This window comes from Netta rufina (assembly GCF_964035555.1).
Source record: "Netta rufina genome assembly, chromosome: 1".
Taxonomy (NCBI): domain Eukaryota; kingdom Metazoa; phylum Chordata; class Aves; order Anseriformes; family Anatidae; genus Netta; species Netta rufina.
Window position 1 is genome coordinate 119,492,046 of NC_140123.1, and position 19,614 is coordinate 119,511,659.

At 52.6% G+C, this 19,614-nt stretch overlaps 1 protein-coding gene across 1 annotated transcript in view; it reads left to right on the plus strand.

The window, feature by feature from the left end:
• Positions 1–230: 230 nt before the first annotated feature.
• The window catches only part of BOC (BOC cell adhesion associated, oncogene regulated), a gene marked incomplete at its 5' end in the record, with an annotated part of 39,379 nt that continues 19,995 nt past the window's right edge, over positions 231–19,614 (plus strand). Inside the window, 2 exon segments of the mRNA XM_084302033.1 lie at positions 231–302; positions 304–331. Coding sequence (XP_084158159.1) covers positions 231–302; positions 304–331 — 100 coding nt within the window.

The window sequence follows — 19,614 nt, forward strand, 5'->3', positions numbered from 1 at the left end:
TGAATTCCCCGCAGATCCGGCCTGGAAGTTGCCAGCTCCTGGAGTTAAGCCTCTTTGTTGCTTCGCTCAATTTCGGGCACGGTCGCGTTCCCCCCGCCTGCTGGGCCGGAGCCCCCGGTGAGTGAAGCGGAGGGGAGCGGGCCAGGGGGGCGTCCAGCCAAAGGGGCGAGGGGCTTTCCCCCTCCTCAGCCCCCTGGCTTTGTGCCGGAGTTGGGGAAGTTGCCGTCGGGATGCCGGGAAGGGGTCAGCGGGCGCGCCAAGGAGGTGACAAGAGAAGAGCGATGTCCCGCCGGCCCCAGCCTGTGCGGGGTTTGGGTTTGTGCTGGGGCAGGTGGGATTTGGGGAGCGGGTCAGCCTCCCCCAGCCCTTCCTCCTCGGCCAGGCGGCGTTAATGGAGGGCCCGGAGCACATCCACACCGCGGTGCTCCGGCGCTTTGCTTAAAACTTCCCCTAAAGCTTGGTCCACGACATCTCCCTGTCCTCGCCACCGGCTGGCCGAGGAGTGCGGTGGAGAGAGGGAGAAGGAAAAGAGCTGTGCAAAAAAAAAAAAAAAAAAAGAAAATGTTTTCGTCTCCTGTTGCTCCAGCTCTTGTCAAAAGCAGATGGGAGTTTGCAGGCAAGTCGCAGCCCCTGCAAACACAACCAAATACACTTTGGTTTGTGCTGTGTGAAGGGGCTTTGCTCCTGCAAAGACGAGCGTGGGTGGGTAATCCGTGAGCAAAATTTCAGTCCTTCTCTTGTGCAACGGTAGATTTTTATCGCTGGTGCAAGGACGAGGCGCGATTTGGGTTGGGGGAAGTGACTTTCTGCTCTGCGGCGGGATGCTGGAGGAGTCGTGCGTGTGCGCCTTGCTGCTGGTGCTGGAGCTTTGGCAGGTCTCGGTGGTGGCTGCAACTAGCAAATGTGCTGGGGACAAAGCGGGATGCAGCATTTGTAGCCATGTCCAAATGAGACTTTTCCCAGTGCTCTGCATATGCTAATAATTACTTTGAAAAGTAACAAGGGGCTTTTCCCAATACCTCCAGCTGGCAAAAGGTATTTAATAGAAATCTGGTGTCTTTGAGCGCTTCCTCGGCTAATTCTGGCACCCTGAGTGTGATTTCACTGGCATTATGGGAAAGGCAGTTCAGGTCTATTAAAGGTTTTTTTTGTCCTTGTTTGTTTTAAAGAAACTCTCTTGACCTCTCTGCAGCGTTATGCAAGTGGGATAACAGGCTTCCACACACACTGTGTGCCCGCCCGTAATTCCAGGCATGTCTTAAATTGTTTGATTTCCTTGGTGTCCAGTTCTAATTTCTATATCCCTACCACGGTATCTTTTGGGTACGTTAATTCGCAATCTGCCGTTAAAGTTTATTTTCCCATGGGCTAAAAAACTATCGTGGAAAATATTAGAAGAATGTGGGTGCTTTTGCGAGTAGGGCTTTAACTTTGTTTTCTTGTTTTGAACTGCCTCAGTGTGCCTACGTTTGAAGGAGGGCTCCTACATATATATGCATAAATACATACATGCACGTGGTTTTTTCAGTGGGTTGGATATTGAGGTTTATGGCTCTGGCAAGGACTTCAGCAGAAACATTTCACGGGTTTGCAATGAAGATTTGTTCTGTTTATTTAAGTGACCTAAAGAAATGAAGGTGAAATAACTTCCCTCACTAATGGGAGTCATCTTGGGACCTTCTAAAGTAAATAGGACAATTAGGGAGAGCTGTGAGCTCCCTGCTGAGTGAGTGATATTCTCTGACAAGAAATAAATGGAGTTTTGTTCTATGTACTTTTTTAAACCCTCCCACCCCCTCCCAGCTACAATTACAGAGGCTCATCCCACACTACAACACAGACAAGAGGTGTTTGCTGTGAGGGTTGGAGTCAGGTAGGGAGCAGTCCTCCCCGCTGGGGAAAATGAGGCAGGTTCATCTGAAGAGTGCACAAGGGTCCTGTGCAGATTTGGAAAGTAAGTTCAATTTCTCCTCTCTCTCGTACATACATGCACACCCATGACACCTTTCTTTGAGAGATATCCCAGCACAAACAGCTGACACCACAAACATCTCTTCTCTGCTTGGTGCAAAGGAGAACTTTTACAGGTGAATATATGTGCTACAAACTGGCATGTGAGTCTTATGGATGCTCTGTAGCCCTGTGGTCTGGAAAATATAGCTTTTTTGTATCATGTACTGACACGATATTCCCAGTAAGTACAGGATGAGAGGCTCTTCACCACTGCAAAGTGAAGCTGGGTGCCTGGTGTTTGCAGAGGCCTTCCCAGCCAGTCGGGTGTGAGACTCTCAGTTTGGAGTTTTGCTGTTTTAGAGGACAGGTGAATTATTGCCCAGTGCAGGTGGGGTTGGGAAGCGAGCAGCCTGCTCTGTCCCCACTCCCCTCAGAGATGCTGAGGGGACACTTCCTTCCCTCAGTTAAGAAAGCTAATCTGTTTAGAGCAGACCTGATATTTTATTGTTTCTCTCCTTCCTTACGGGCTGACCATGCTTGACTAAAATACCAGGCAAGGTATGAGCAACAGGAGGAAAGACCCTCTTCAGGTGGATGCAGAGGTTTGGATGTTGAGCTGTCAGGACTGTGACCAATGCACATGCGTTGCATGAGCTTAAACAATTTCCCTCATAGCCCCGTGCCTCAGTTTCCCCCTGCAGAAAATAGGACTGAAGCCTGTGCAGGTGGGGTGAGTTGCCACCCAAATTGCCATCAAGAGCAGTGTCCCTTGTGTCTCAGGGCAGAGCTCAGACACACCAGGGGACACAAGCTTGGCCATGCTCCTCTGCACCTCCAAAATCTTTCCCTGTGCCCAGGTGGAGACAGGCCATCTCCCAAAGGGCCCCTTACCTACCAGGTTGGTAAGTCTCAGTCACTCAGCCCTCAAAAAGTCCCAGCAGCAGTAGGCCAGAGTAACTCTGGGTTCACACGAGTTTCTTGGGCAATAAATAATGGTCAGCTGGTCATTTTAGTGCCTGAAACTCTGTGCCTCAGATGTATGAGGAGCAATTCCCCTGGACTTCTTTGACGTGCAAGGGTATTTTGATGTGTTACTGCTTGCGTCTTGTGGACCAGGGATTGCAAATCTCTTGGTTTAAACCATAGCCTCCCAGGCTAGGAGCTCTGCCCTGCAAAGTCTGCTGCTGGGATGGGGTATCCCACAACGCAGAAGCTCTCTTGCAAAACCTTCAGAGACTTCCTGTTTCTGGTTAGACTGAAAACATCCTGAGGGAAAAACCTGCTGCTGTGTACTTTGGTGCTCCTGTGGTCAAGGCTCAGCTTAAAAGGTTGTTAAGTATTCCAGCTCCTAGGCCACAAGGACAATTTGCAGGGTAATGAATAAAGGGATTGCAGGTCCCGGTGAAGACCGGCTTCCATTTTTTATTTTTTTTTTCTCCTAAATGTATTTTTGAGCAACTGTTCGACCAAATGCATCGCAAGCATCTTTCCTGATTTCCTGGTGCCTGGTTCAGTCCTTCTTGGCCCTGAATCCCACGGCATTGTTCCCGCTGCTCCCTTGGCTGAGCGCAGCGCTCGCAGGATGGGAAGCCTCCAAAATTTGCTTTGCACGCACATTTGCGCGCAAGGCTCCTTCAAATCTGCTCTCCACAGGAGCGTGGGGTGGGCTCCAGCAGCACAGCAGAGACAAAAGGGGCTGGAGCACGGTGGAAGCGGAGGAGCTCGGAGAGTTGTTTGTTGTAGGGGAAAAGCCTGCGGTGCTGAAGCTGCCGCGGGCAGTGCGGGGTTTTGTACGTAAACAGGGAAGGACAGATCCCTGCCCTGAGGAGCCTGCATGCTCCTTTTATTAAAAGGGCCCCTTTTCTTCCCTGCAAGAGGACGAGCAGGCTGAGGGGCTCAGCTGTGCCTGATGGAGTTGTTAGCAGAGCACCTGGCACAGAGGAGGCTCAGTGGCTGAGAGGGGCTCTCGGGCTGCTCTTGTGCCTTACAGGAGCACTCGAGCAGGAGCCAGTGCCAATTTATTTTGGCTCTGCCGGGACCGATGGAGGAAAATGTGCTTCGGGGAGCGTGTGGGACGTGCTCGAGCTTCTTCGCCCTCTTTGTGGGCAGTGTGCCAGCACAGAGGTGAGAGCCAAATTTTACCCTCCCTTTCAGCTCGGCTGCTCCGGGGATGCTGCAGCCCCGTGGCCAAAACCTTCCCCGAGCTCCCCTTGGACGTGGGGCTGGGGATTGCACCTTGTGCCCGTGCAGCGGGTCGGAGGCTGGCTGGGCATCGTCCAAACCACGCAGCAGCATGTTGCTGCTATGAAAACCCGCTGCCGTGGGGATCACAAGAGGTTTGGGGCTGTGGTGTGTGTCTGTGAGAGCCAGATGGTGGCTTGGAAAGTGGGCACCTTCTGTGAGCTCCTGCTCCTGGCAGAGGGAGCGAGTCTTTCACCCTGAGCCCTGTGATGGCGATGCCATTTTTGCTCTGCAAGGTCTGCGCTGGATGGAAAAGGGATTAGCCAGCCAGTCCTGCACTTGTGCAGAGCTGTGGCCCTACAGCCCTGCCAAGTGCAAGGATGGGTTTGCTGCCTGCCATGCCAGCGAGTCTGAACAAGCTTCTGTGTCTAAAGGCTGTGCATCGGGCTCTTCTGCCCCTTAAATCCTAAAAGTGGAGAGAAAAAGGGTGTGAAGGTCCCTGTCAGAGTTGCGTTGGCAGCTTTCAGGTATCACAGGGAGGTTGCTTTTTGTTTTATTGCCTAATTAACAGAGGACAGGTGAGGCAGAGCTCAATGTTGGGCTTGGTGTGGTAAAGAAAGCTTGTGCAGATGCAAACCTACTGAGGTAGTGTTTGAGAAATAAACCTCAAATGTGGGTGCACTGGCCTGAAATATACCATTTATATGCAAAAAGCAGCTTCCTTTGGTAATGTCACTCTCACTTATTGTGCTACTTTGAGGAAGAGCAGCTACCCAGCTCAGTGATGCCAGCCTTTTAGGGCAGGAGAGCTGGCTTTGGTTCTTTGCATCCCGATTCCCCCCCGGCTTAGGGCAAGTTTCCTCACTTCTCCACCTGCACAACCTGAGAGCGGCGCTTCCCTGCCTCCTTGTGGTGCCGAGGGTAGGGCTGCTGGAGATCCGCAGAGGCCGTGGCTTTGCTGGCTGCCACAAAAACCCTCTCGGATTAGGACCGCCGTGGGTTTCGGCTGCTGCGGTCGCCTCAGGGGACGTCCACCCGTGCGTGCGGGGTGGATGTGGGCTCTGGTTTTGCTCTGGGGGCAGGCTGGCTGTCCAGCTGGAGAGGAGCCGCTCGCTGAGCAGGACCCGTGGGGAGCCTAGCGTAGGTAGCAGCCCTGCAGCTGCAGCAAATTTATGGCTGCAGCCAGCGGTGGTACAGAGAGGCCATTGTAGTCTTATGTACTACTGTACAGTGTGTATCTCGACAAGCAAAGTGGCTCCTGTTTTTTTTTTTTTTTTCCCTCCTCCTCTCCATCCCTCCGTGTCTAGCTTTATGAAGTTCCACCCCTTAAATTGCAAATTTGGCCTTATCTTCAAAGAAGCCCTCTGGTGCCAAGCTTTTAAAGGTAGGTAGGAGGCAAGAGCAAAAACATCAAATCCATTAACAGCCCGGTTGCCAGAGAAAATGTTTTTTAAAACAAAATCTGAAAGTTTAGTGTTCGAGATCCAACACCAAGATTGAATACAAGTATGGGCCTTGTCCCCGGAGAGTGGCAGTACTGGGAATATGCTGGCAGAGACCACGGAACGAGGATTCTTGTGCATGCACGCACACAAATAGACAATTATTTGGAAGCCAATGGCGTTCTGGATGCTGAATAATAATTTACTTCAGCTAGCGCCTTCTGTCCCAAGTTGCTCCCTGGGCTGTAGCTGACGTGGAGCCTTCTCGTGGCTCCAGCCCTCTGCTGGATGGCAGTCCCCTCTGGGGCAGGAAGGTGGTGCTTGCTTGCACGTTTCTTGGCCGTGGGTGGTAAAAGGGACGAGCTGGCCCCGCTTCTTCAGAGCCCGCTGCTGTGCCTGAGCGATTCCTTTGGCCCCCCTGAATCTAAGCTGATGGTGAATGTGATTTATTTGTTGTTTTTCCCCCTCACCGAAAGCTGCTTGTTGAACAAACCCAAGCACTGTCAGGTTGAAGGGGTGGCTTCGAGTCACGGTGTCCGGAGATGTTTTCAGAAACGCGCTGGGTGGGATTTTTCAGGAGCACCTGGCGTGACTTAATGGCATGGTGGAGAGTTTCTGCCAGCCTTTGCATCCCCGTGGGGACTTCCTTACCCCTCAGCTGGCCAAGCTGGACATCTGGCATGTAGCTCTTGGGCACCTCTGGAGCCTGATGCTTGTGGGGTGAGACAGGGCTGTGAGAAGACGGAGCACAGAGGGCTCCTAAGAGAGGCATGAAGCTGCTCTAGATGTGTCCACCATCACCAGGGACACATCCAAAGCTGGAGCTGGCCTGAAGCAGAGAGATCTTTGCTTCAGAGGAGGCGAGGAGTAGACCTTGTGTGCCAACTTGTGCCTGAGCACTTGACCTAATGGTGTAGAGGAAGAGTGTGAGACAGCACAAGGGTGACTTGCTTTGGAGGCCCTTGCCCCTCTTGCACCACCTCAGCAGTGGTGAACATTGCACGAGTAGCTTAGTGCCTTGGCACCTGAGCTCCAGGTCCTGTTGGAGACTTCTGCCCAGCCAGCAGAGAGGGAGAAGGTCTCAGGTTGATGGTCAGCCATGCTCGGTGACCGTGCAGCCCGTGGGCTCCACAAACACGCAGCACAAGCTGTGGGACACTGCTGACTGCCTCATGGAGTCTGCTGGCTTTTGTGCAAGCAAGGGTCAACTATTTGTGTTAACACACTAGGTTAAGCAGGAACATACGTGCTGTTTGTACAGTGGTAGGGTTTTCCTCATGATTGCCTGGCTGCAGATTTGGGGTGGAGGGAGAAGAAGCACAAAGTGGACAATGTCAAGAGCAAAGTGGCAAGTCCATGTTTATCACTGATGCCTGACCACCTCGCCTGCTCTCTGCCCTATAATCTGCCTCCCCTGGGACAGCTTTGGACACCCCTACCATCCGAGCCACTTCAAAGAACCACCTTCCCAAAAATTTCCCAAACGAGTGACCAAGCAAACAAGCACGGATTTCAGCAGCCACAAAAATCTGAGCGTAACCCAGTTTGTGCGTAGCCGAAGCATTGAAGATAAGTAGAGGTTTCTTAACACTGGCTCCCTGGGCAAAGGCCTGAGGAAGGTCTGCCATGCCACCACTGTATTCCAAAACCTAAATTATTATTTGTATTGTAGTAGTGTCTACAAGGTTTAACTGAGACGGGGACCCAGCCACGTTAGACGCTGTTGAAACAGCAAGACAAAAGCAGGACCAGAGATGAAAACAAAGCATGAAGAAGGACTTGTGTGCCTTGGGGTCACTCAGCACATTGGGGTTGGAGCTTACTATGGACACTGTGTTGCCTGATACCCAGCCCCGTGCTCCATCCTCCACCTTGCCCTGCTCTTCAGAAGAGCATCATTGGGGATATTTTGCCTCAGAGCTCTCTTCAGCTGAGAGTTGTCCATAGCAGAGTTTCATCTTCATTAGCCCTTGCATCAGTCACCGAAGGATGGTGGCTCCAGTGAGTGGTTGTCCACCTGGGGCCCCTGGCACTGCAGGTGTTGTTGGTAGTGTCTTGCCCCTGCAGGACTTGGTGGCTGAGGGGAAGGGAATGACTTCGGTTCTCTCCTGTCAGCTGGTTTTTGGTTGTGGTGTGGTGCTTTGAAGGATAGCTGGGAGAGCGGGGAGCCAGCGTAATGAAAGTGCGTGCTGCGAGCAAAACGGTCTTGCTGCATAAATACCGCGTGCCTTCTTTCTCCGGGGGTCTGGGACTGTGCTCCTCCTGCTCTGGAGGCACTTAATTTTAGCACACGAGCCAAGGATGAGCTCTAGCAGACACTGCCAAGGCCAAGCCCACATGCTGCAGCCCAGATGCAAGAGGACGCGCTGCTTGCTGCTCTGCAGTCAGCACATAAATACCGTGTGTTGCAGGGAGGTGCAGGAGGAGGGATGAGGAATAAAAGAGGTGCTCTTCCTGAGAGCTCCCGACCGCGTTGAACATTGGGCTGGGGACGTGCTGGGTGCCTGGATGCCCAGCTCCTGCTTGGTGCAGGTAGCCCGGGATGCTGTGGGGTGGGGAAGATACCAAAAAAAAAAAAAAAATGGGTTGTGCCACCCATCTCTCCTCATGCTTAGTGAAAATAACATCTCCCTTCTTCCCAGCATACGCATCCCTCTCAGTTCTGCTTTCTTCTCGGACTTGGCAGTGGGAAATGATACTGGGATTACAGTGGGTCCTGCGAACGCGCGCCCGTTCCCCAAGCACGTGCTGCCTCCTAAAGGATGTGGGGGCTGCTGCTGGGCCCTCACGCTTCCCTCCTTCCCAATTTCCTGGCTTCAATTCACCCTCTTCTGCCTGAGGTCCCTGTGCCGGGGCCGAGCAAGGCTTGTTGGGCCATATCCCGAGCGCCCCTGTCCTTACTTGTTCTGGGGAGGGCTGATAAGGCACCGCTGGCGGTGCCTCCGCGCTGCTGGAGCGCGACCCGAGGCGAGCGCAGGGTGCTGGCGTGTCGGAGCGGGTTTGGGGAGCCCTTGCCCAGGCAGGCAAGGCTGCAGCCTCCCCGGAGGCCGCTCTTGGAGACAGACCAGCCTCCCTGGAAAGGGGAGCCATGGCTCCGCTTCCCTCCTTCCCCTCATTACCCGCAGATCGGGGCCCAGGGGTCCAGAGGTGAACTTATCAGCATTTCAGATCTCCCGACGCTGGGCCTGGAGGTGTTTGTGTGGGCCTGGAGGCGTTTGTGTGGACCCAGCTCCCTTCAGGCGGCCGGAGGAGAGGCTCAGCAAGGCTGGCAGACACGGCGTGTGGCAGGCCAGGAGGCTTCAGCAGGACATCTCTGAGCAAGGCAGCCTTGGCAGGGAGCCCGCAGCCTGGAGCCTCCAGGGCTTTCTGCTGAAGCAGTCGATAAGTAAAAGCTGCTGGTAGATAAGGGATAGGAAGGCAGATCCTAAAATAGAGAGCATTGGAAAGTCACGCCTGGGGTGGCCTTCAAGGGATCGCCTCCACCACAGACTCCTCGCGTGCTGTTCTTGAAGGTCTCCTTAACTACTGAGGCCCTTATTGGGGGCTGTAAAATAAATAAATAAATAAATAAATCGTTTTCCATGTAACACTTCTGTAGTCAATAGAGAAAGCTGGCAGAGGTTTCTCTGTGGCTTTTATAGCAGGGGCTCCCCAGGGGCTTTGCTGAGGTACAGAGCCCCAGAGGCTGCGAGGGGTCTGTTCCCCTCTTGCACGAGGGAGGACGCCCCTACCAGATGTTTGTTATCGGCAGGGCAGGGGGGGCTGGAAAACAGACAGACTTCAGCTGGCGAGAAGCACAGAGGGAAATTATCATCGTTTCCCTATTAGGCTTGTAGAGGGAGTGCTGGAAGCTGCTTTTTGTCCCGTTGTTACACTTCATGTTTAGATAGCTTATCTCTTTCATGAGAGACTTAAATCCTGAAGCGTGTTGTAGATGTGACTACCTGAGTGTGGTTTGCTTTATCCATCCCAGAACAGAACATGGCAGATGCACAACAGGACTAAAAATCATGGAGCAGCATCTCCTCAAAACCGAGGAGTACTTTCATCCTAAAAGAGTTTATGGCATTTTGCAAGTTAACAAATGATCACTGTTTTCCATACTGATACGTCTGAGATTGGATTTCCCTTGTATGGACGAGTTTTCCCAGTTGCTAAAGAGTGAGGAAAAAGTCTTTCTTCCTTCCCACTTCTCACATTGCCTGTGTGGTCTGTAGCAAGTGACGGTATATAGTGTACTTTGGAGGGGATGGTGTTGGGGTAGGTACTGAGCTGGTCTACAGATGACTTTGCACGGAACAGTGAAAGTTTTTTCTAGGGGTATTTGGTGCTATGGGACAGTCACAGACTTCCCTTCTCAAAGAAGGCGTTGACAGGCTCTGTAAGCAATTAGAGAGGCATTCTTTGAGGCAGAGGATGTCTTTTTATTGCAGTTCTGTAGAGTACCTAATGCTGTTGTCTTAAAAGAACCTCTGTAAAATAAGAGACTCGAATGTTCCCTATTTTCCTTTACTGGACAGGTAACGTGAGGATCTTTGGAAGACCCAAAGAGTTTTGTTTCTTTTTCCCTAATAGACAACTGAGCAAATACCAGAGGCCGCATCTTTCAAGAATTTCTTGTGCTCATCGGCGTACATTAAGAAATGGATGCTAGATTCCTGCCTGCTCTGCATCTCCCACTGCCAGCCCCCCAGGGCCTGGTGGCTGGTTATGGTGTGTCACTGCTTCTGCCCGGTCTCCTCCCTGGGTACAGTCCTCTCCAAAAGTGACTAAGCACATAAAGCAAGGATTGGGTCGTTGGTTTTTTGGTCTATTTTTTTTTTTTTCTTCCCCTATTCTAGCACAGACATTGACCACAGTCATGCATTTGTTTTTTCTCTCTTACTTCCAAATGCAGTCACATAACAATAGCTTGGAAAAAAAAAAAATATTGGAAGCAATTTGGTCGTGGATTTGTTTCCTTTTTTGGGCTAGGAGAAGTGGCTGAGCGTTGGGGTGAGGAGGCCTGGAGCTCCGAGCCATCTTTCTCTGGGTTTAATGGGCTCCATCCTGCTCAAACGAGAAGCGCTGTGGAAAGCCATCCTTTTGGGGGCAAGCACTTCCATTGCTCTGTGTGCAGGGCCTCGGGCTGGGGGCCTTTTTTTCCTCAGCTGGCTCCAAGACATGATTTGCTATTTACGTAACAGCCAAGTCTTGCACAGACGCTGCTGAACAGGCTTTGTCTGGCGGACAGGGGAAGGGCTGGGGGAGAAATGCTGCTTCCCCTGTCAGACTTCTTCTCAAGTGGGTGGCTGTTTGCTTTCCTTAGTAGATCGCTAATAGAAGGTGGTGGGTGTTGTTGTAATCCTTACTATTTTACGTAGGACGTCACGACAGGTGGTGGTTTTGAATATTTATTTTTTTTTACAGCTGTAGAAACAGATTACTCGCTAAAAGAAGTTGACAAGGATGGAGGAGTGAGAGCTGATGAGGGATGGGATGATCTGGTATGAGGAAGACAGGTCAGGGTGCCGGGTGGTACCCTCACAAGGAATGGGAGAAGTGTTTTGCAGACAGGACTGGGGGATATCTTTGGGTCCTGAGAGAAGCCACCACCTTTTGCAAGAAGGCCATCAGGTGGGACAAGAACGAGACCGGCACGCTGGTCAGGAGGGTGCTCGGCTGTTAAAATCCCAAACAATGCAGGCAATGAAATCCTGCAATTTTATCCATGGTTCAGTGGATTTGGTCCTTATGGGAGGGAAAGCGTCAGCAAGCGGAGCTTACACATACCAGAGAGGGAATGCCACTTGCAAAAGGCTAGAGCAGTAGGTGAAGTTCTCAGATCACAGGAAGTTTCCTTAAAGTATTTATTTATTTATGGCTTTGCTGAAAAAAAAAAATAAAAATTTGCAACCAGCTGTGTTTAAAAATATACCAGTAACGAGATACTTAGAGAAAAGGAGTCAATCTCTCCCCCTCCTGACGTGTTGACCACGGCAGGGCCCGGCAGCCTCCAGCGCCAGCCTGGGGCTCTGGGGGATCGCCCTCTGGCCCTGCTCCAGGGGCAGCCAGGGCTGGCTTTGCCCGGGCTGCTGAGGAGCCTTGAACTGTCTCTGACAGCCCCAGTGGGGAAATGCGGGAATGAGGAGGAGGAGGAGGGGAAGCCGAGGGCTTTTGTACTGAGGGAACAAAAAAACATCCTCCGCGCGTCCCCGGCTTCAGGATCTGCAGGCTGTCCAAACTGGCTTGCGTTTTCTGTGGTGATTTTTTTTCCCCCTCTCCTTAAACGCTTCTTTAACTGATGTGATTGTTGTGTTTTTGGCTGGAGGGTGTCTGTTTGGGAGCCTGAAGCCGTCTGGGGCTCATCTTTTGGCCCGTCCAGCTGACTTTCAAAGTACACACAACCCCCTTCCTCTAGGACTCCCGGTGGCTTTGCTGAGGCCAGGCCTTCGTGTTTGGCGCTGAAGGCAGAGAGGCCACCAAACAGGCCAGCTGGCTGGGCTGCGTCCTCCAACCTTCTTCCCATGAGGTCTCAGGGGGTGGTTTGGCCTTGTGGCAAAACCTTTTGGGGGTAAAATATTCAGAGTGTGGCCCAGGGACCAGCACAAGATAGGAGCATTTGGTCTCCACCAGCCCTGGGTGCCCCTTTCTTCCATCCAGGAGAGCTGCAGCTTATGGGAGAGGTGAAAAACGTATCCAGTGGTAGGCAGGAAAACATTTTGAGGAAGAAGGTGCTTCTGGTGACGGTCTGGACAGGCAAAGCAAGTTAGGTTTGGGCCTAGGTGGAGGGTTGTGTGGAGAAGTCTCGTCTCCTCTGGGCCCGTTGGTTTTGGCCCCAAGATGACACGACATATCACAAGGGAAAAACCTCTCCCCTCTGTTTCCTTTCTCCACCACTGGTAGCTAATCAAGATTCAGTTTTAATGACTTCCCTCTACTCTCTCTGCTTCCTCTCCCCCTGCCCCACACATGCCTTTTTTTATATTATTTTTTAATGCATTTCTTTTTGGCAGGAGTTAAAACGCGAGAAGCATTTGGACCAAGATGAAACCAGTCGAGGAACATGTTGGGCAGTGCAATGCTTTGTTCTGAGTTCAGGGGGAGAAGAGGGGGAAGCGAGGGGAGGGAGGGATGTCATTTCCCAGATGGGGACCCTGCCAAAGATGTTCTTGCTTTGGAAAGCAAAGAGCGGTTTTGAGGTTATACCAGCTTTAACCCTTCGTCATTCCACTTCTGTCACGCAGGGAAGCTCCAAAGTTGTAGTCCTAAAATGTTGGCCACTTTTTTGCTGTGTAGCCCAGGTGACCTGAACAGTCCCAAGCCAAAGTTCGCTGTTGTGACTGAGGACTGACGGCAGCCCCAGGTTCTTACTGCTGGAAAACAGAGAGTGGATGAGAAATCTGCGTTTGTTTATCAGCGAGGGTCCAGAAATGGTGTGGTTGCTGTTCAGAAAACAAAATCAGCTTTCTCCTCGTGGGGAGTCGGGACTGCTGTGCCGTTTCCTGCCCTGCCAAAAGCACCTGGTGGGATTTGGGATGCTGCTGAACTCTGCTTCAGCTGTTCCCATCAGGGGGCCTCATGATGTGCAAGATGCTTTGAAAACACCTTGTCCTTCAGTGCCTGGGGCCAGAGGAGCCCTGCCAGGGGGGCATTGGAGGGCATGGCAGGGTGTGAAGCCTACACAGGCATATTCTGCTGTACAGGCGACTGCCTTGGGCCACAAATACCACCACGGTACGTGGGCTGCTGATTTAATTGCCCCAGGGATGTTGCCCAGTAGCTGAGGGTGAGAATACAGGGAAGGGAAAGTTAAAGCCACGGGATCTTTTCATTAAGATGTTTTCTTGTAGCACTTGTGTCAGGTCTCCAGAGGAGGTCATGCTCCTCCTGATTAAAAAACCCTAGGGCTCAATCTGTGGTGTTGGGCAGTTTGATGGTGTGGAGACTTGGACCAATGGCATAAACACCCTGATGATACAAAATGCATAAATGTCCCATAGTATACACCCAGGCAGAGAGTTCGTGGCTGCTAAACCTGAAAGATCTTTCTTCATGGGGACCAGCAGTCTCTCTAGCCCTCCAATCTCTCATAACCCCCTTTCATCCAGATAGGGGGAAAATAACTTTCCTAATCCCCCCACAAACCTCTTGAACATAGCCACGACCTTCATCTCCAAAGAAGGTGTCAGTAACTTTGGTCTGGAGACCATAAGCTTCCTCTCCCCAACAGCTGTGGCAGCAATGTGTGAATTTTTGGTCTCTTGCACGTAGCTCAGATGGTCCCAGATGTGCCACGGGGTGGCTACAGCAGCAAGGCTGTGGGTGCAGTGGTCACCAGGAGCAATGTGGCCAGTGCTGGCCTTGAAACATGCCTTGTGTCCTGCGTGCTTCTTTCTAGGCTGCCGAGAGGGGCCTGATCTGGAGCAAATGAATATCTGTGATATTGGGTTTCACCTGTCGGGGTGGGGTGGAACCATGGATAGGGAGCACTGACCGACGGGCAGGCTTTTGAGTGAGTGGGAAGCAAAGTTTCCCTCCTGTGCTCCACTGCACGACTAAAAGACATTTCCTTTGCCTCCTCAGTCTGCTCTGCCTGCACCTACCTGGCTCTCTGACAGTATTTTGAAGGCGTGACTTGCTTCTCGTTCTGCTGACCTAGTGGTGGTCTTCCTCTTGTAGCTCAGCCCCCTGGCTCCACGATGGGCTCGGGTGGGCTGCGACAGCCGACCACGGGGCGCTGGCACACGGTGGCACGTTGCCTCGGCTGCTGCTCCTTCCTTCCCTGTTTGCTTAGTTCTTGGCAGCCGGCTGTCTGAATGTTTGTAGCTCAATGTTGTTTGAACGCTGCAGTGTTTGCTTGACAAACACTTTCCCCGGAGTCTGTGATTATGGAAAGTTTAGTCTGACGAGGCCCGCTGAATTATCCTGTTCTCTGTTGTCAATAATCTCTTGGATGTTGTCTCCCTTAACCGCAATATTTTGTGTGTGGTGCAAATTCTTTTCTTTCCCCTTGTTGTAATCAGCCTGCCCCTCCCTGCTTGGTTCAGCTGATGAAGCTGTAACCCTAGGATGCTGACATCTGTACTTTGCTAATCCAGAAATCCTGGGGCTACCAGGAAGCAGGATAAATAATAAGACCGCATACCTGTCTGGCACCTGAGAATCCCAAGCAGCCTGACGCACGTACTGCTTGCACCGCCTGGGGTTTGCCATTCCTGTTTCCTCAGCCCGGGAAGCTGAGGCACAAGGTAGGGCCATGTTTTGTCCAAAAGATGAAGTGAAATGTGGAGTCATAACCTCTGTGACCGAGTTGCTGTCCCTCTTTGTCTTCCAAAATGTGAACCCTCAAAAGAAAGCGATTGGAGCGGGCTGCGCGGTTTCAAGCAAGGCTTTATTTGCAGTGATCCACGGCCGTTTTGGCACCCCAAAAATCCAATCAGAGAGGAAAAAAAGCAATTGTGGGATTTCTCCAGGGTAAGTTGCATTCCTTGGCTGCGGCCAGACGTCCCTAACGTGGCTCGCAGGAGGGGCGATGTCAAAGCACCGTGTCTTGTGGTCAGCTCGGTGGTTTGGGGTGATGCTGAGGGACAAGCGCTCGCGGTGGTTCTGGGGAGGGGAAAGACCTCGCTGTGCTTCAGGGGAGGTAATGAGACCCCTGGAAATCTGCCTGCAGGGGGCCGAGTGGCCAGGCTGGGCCGCTGCTGGTTTCCTTACCACCTCCAAGCCATGGGCCTGCCAAAATAACCAGGGCTGGCTTACAGCTTTGGGTGGAAACCACAGGCAAACCACGTCGAATCGCTGGACTCTACCCCAAACCAGGCAACGTGCACGGGCTCCTGTTTAGCATCACTCGGGGATGACTGGGGACAGGAGAGAGACGGAGGAAAGCTGGGGTGGCTCCGGCGTTGACATGAGGCCGTAGGTAGCCTGCAAATGCCTTTCCCACGGCTGGATCATACCGGTGAGAGCCGAATAATGCCCCAGCAGACATCCCCTGGGAGCTGGGGTGTAAGAGGAGGAATATTTTGTCTGCAGCCCTTTCAGAAAGGGACAGTTGGGGGGTGGGGGGAAGGAAAAAAAAAAAAAAAAAAGGCTGGCGAGATGAGGATTAGGGTGAATGTGTGCCCTCGAGGCACGTAATCTCCGCTGAGGCTTTGGGGAAGTTGGGTCGGTGATCGGGGGCCGACCCCCTGCAGCAGGGATAGGAAACCCTCGGGCTGAGAAAGCCCCGGGGGGTAAAAGCGTATTTGTTTTTCTCCTGCTGCATCAAGAATATACATGGCAGGGAGGCAAGCGTGTGCAAAAACACGCTATAGGGAAGGGGGGGACGAGCACGGTGCCGAATAGCTCAGGAAATGTAAAAGAGCTGCATCCACGCAGAGCACGAGAGCGGCACCCTCACGTACATGCCCGGGTTTTTAATGCGTCGCACTCTTCCCTTGGTGCTGGGGCTCCCCCAGCTCTTTTCACTCTGCCCTTTCCTCCTCTTCCCCCTTCTCCCATGTGCTTTTATTCCTCCCGCGAGCAGAGCAGCGTGCGCCAAATCCAACTTCACAGCTGGCTCGGCTCCACGTGTTTGTTTTCTGTGCCTGCGCGGCGCTTGCCAGCGCCGCTTGCGCCCTTGCTCCGAGGTGGAGGCAGGGGGGGGAGAGAGCAGGGGCGGTGGGGAGGGAAACAGGAGCAGGCTGCTGCTTTCCAAACCCTTATTTGTTTAAAGCTTAAGCCTGTTTGAGAGCGCCTTTTTGGAGTGAGGGGTAAGTGGCAGGGGCGGGATGCGGGGGAATGGAGAAAGTAAACTGTGTGTCAAGGAAAGCAAACTTTGCAGCTGGAATTGCTGCTGGTGCTCATTGTGTGAAGGGGCCGGGGAGGTGCCTCCGGCTCCGGGGACGTGCCGGCCCTCTCGGCGCGGACACGAGCGTAAAAGGATGAGGATGGAGAGCAGGGAGCTGGTGAGGGACCGGCACCGTGCCACAGCGCTGGCGGCTGGCACATGGGTGCTGCTGCCCAGCGAGTGCTGGTGGTGGGTCCGCATCGAGCACGGCAGCATTTGGAGAAGTGTTCATTACTGGGATGATAAATGGGGCAGAAGGGTGCACAGAAATTACCTTAAACAACAACAAAAAAGCATCGGGATGCAGGGCAGTGTGACAGCTGGGTGCTGAGCCCATGCCCCACCTAGGTGCTGGGCACCAGCCGGGGGGTTTTCTGTGGGTGCTCATCAATGTCCCTTTATTTTGCTGCCCTCGAGCTTCCTCTTGTGTTTTTTGGAGCAGTGACATGTTTTCCTGGGGAAATCAGTCCCAGCAGAGAGTCCTAGAGGCTTTTGACCTGCTCCCATAACCAAAATGATGATTGCTGGTGAGAAGCATTTGAGTGACAGCAATGGAGAGGAAAAACTCCCATTCATTACCAACCTCTAAAAAAAAAAAAAAAAGGTAAAACCCCTCTTAAATACGATCTTCAAAGGCCAGGAAAAATGGACTTGTGCTCTTTTGCATCCCAGCAACAAGTCGTTGCTGAAAGGAGTGCAAACGAGAAGGCAGTTTTTCTTTATGGTGGTGATGGGGATGCCTCTAAAGCCAGCCATCTGGGGATTAAACTTTGTATTGACGTTACTGGCGAGCACTTTGTCCTGTCTCTTTTGTATGCTCTTCTGGATTTTGATGTCAACTGTGTTAAACTAGCCTTGCACTTGTTAATGCAATTTCTGGGCCTGCTCCCATTGAAGTCGTGGCAAAGATCACGCCGAGTTTGGAGGCAGCAGGATCAAGTCCTCTGCTACGATCATCTCAGTGCGCTGTTTTAGCAGGTATTTCTGACGTGTATTTCATATAGGCTTGGTTGTTTTTTTTTGACTGTTAATGCTGCAACTGTTGTAGGTGCCCTCGCTGCCAAATACACCCAGGACAAAGGCTCAAAAGCTAGGAAAGTAGCCAAGGCTTCTCTCTCTGCCCCATCAGGAAACTTTCCCCATTGCCACTGCCCCCAAGCAAAGCTTAACAGTTTGTCGCTGGCACTTTCTATGGGCTTTTCTGGTTTGGGGAGGGTTGTTTGTTTGTTTGCTTTTTCACTCTGTTATTGTTCCTAATTTGACACGGTGAAGATTTTTCTATTGTTCGTAGACAAAGAATTTTTATTCAAAAAAAAAAAAAAAAAAAAAGGAGCTTGGAGGTAGGTTCGTGCTTAAGCATGTAAAGAAGAGGGCTGCTCTCAGCAAGAGTGGTTTGCTCTCTGCGATGAAGATCCCACAATTAAGCGAAGTGTAGGTGAGCCCTTGACTTCCTCGTCGCTGTTTAATTGTCCTGATTCGAGCTTTCTGCCACCTCTGTTCCCCGCTTTCCTTTGGTGTCTCACAGGGCTCTCCCCCCCGCGTTATTTTCCCTGCTTCTCGCCGGGCCTGTCTCCTCGCTGACCTCTCCCTAACCCAAGAGGCAATTAAAGCCTCAACCTCAAGACTTCGAGTTTTGTTTTTTTGTTTGGAGAGGATGAGAAAGGAAAAACAAAAGCGGTGGTGCCCTGACTCGTGTAAACTAGCCACAGGCACATCTGTGGCGGCGCGATGACGGCTCCCGGCGGGAGCTGCCCGGCCCTCCCAGCGCTCTGCTCCCCGCGGCTCTTGGCGGAGGGGGGGGGACGACAGCGACCTGATGCCCCACTCGTGTCTGGGGGAAATTTGGGCTCCGTGGCAGGCAGGTTGTGCATCCTTCCCACCTCGAGGTTGGTACTGAGTGGCTAGGGCCTGGTGGAAATGGCTCGTGGGGGTGCTTTGCAGCCCTGAAGCCCTCCTGATGTGTTAGGAGGTCTGTGCGGTGCTACCAGCAGCTCTGCAGAGCTGTGAAATGCTGGCCAGCCTCTTAGGGCACGCCAAAGCAGAGGCAAGTGCTTCATGCTTGGCCCTGCCTCTCCAAGTAGGAAAAGACGTGGATGGATAAGTTTTTTGTTACCCCTTGCATCAAACATCCTAAGGCGAGTAGCGCTCCTAGCCTGTGGTTTGAAGTCTCTAGGGCGTGGGGTGGTTTTTGCTCTGCTTTGTGCAGCATCTGTCTGCAGCTGTGCCTGCACTGACAGTGGGCTCTGGCTTGAATTGCGACGTGAACGATAAAAACGAGTGTCATTTGCACAAGGCTGGGGTGCCGGGGTTGACCAACAAGCATGCAGTGCGGTACATTCCCAGGCTGGCAGGACGGATGGTGGTTTTCACAGCACACCTGGGGCAGCGGGTGTGCTGTGAAATTCCTGCTCCATCCTCCGCCACAGAGCTGCAATGCAGAGCCCCACATCAGCCGGCCTTCCCTGCTGCTCCAGGAGCTGGATTAACACCACGATAGCTCCTCAGGTTGGACCCAAAACAGGACCAAGCCTCAACCCCAAAGTGGGGCTAAGGCTTTCGGCTGGAGGCACACCCCGTTGCAGCCCCAGCGAGCGCTCTGGGCACGCCGTAGCGGGTTGGAGAAGGAGCCAGCGAGCCGCCGGGCTTGTTGCAGCAACAACATCTGTTTCCTGGGTGCACTTTGTCTCTGAAGAGCCCGCTCAGCACGCTCCATCTGCGCCCTTCTTGTTTTTTGTTTTTTTTTTTTTTTTTCTTGTGCCGTGCTTCGAAGCGCCGGCCAGGACGGGGGGCTCCGGGGTGCTGGGAGAGCCCGGCCGGGCAGCCCCCATCCTCGCCCCCCTGTCCCCATCCCCGGCCATCCCTTCTGGGAGCCCCCAGCCTCTCCAGATTAGAGCTCTCCAGGGACTGGGGGGGGGCTTTTGAAAGGAAGAAAGGGAAAAAGGGGGGTGTGGGGTGGGGAGGGGAGGGAGGAAAAGGGAGAAGGGAGGGGGGGGGGAGGAAAAAAGAAAGAGGGGGAGCAGAAGAATGAAAACAGACCCAAGGGGCAATAGTCCCTCGAGCCATTTCACTGCATTACAATGAATATGGACTCTATTAAGCTCCGTTCTGCCTGTTAGTGTTTCCCAGGGCAACACAGCTCCCATATGGCAAGCATGCAGCAGATTAGGATGGGCCTCCGGGCTTCATTGAGGGCCCGGGGCTTGACTGGCAGTTGAACCCCATTCC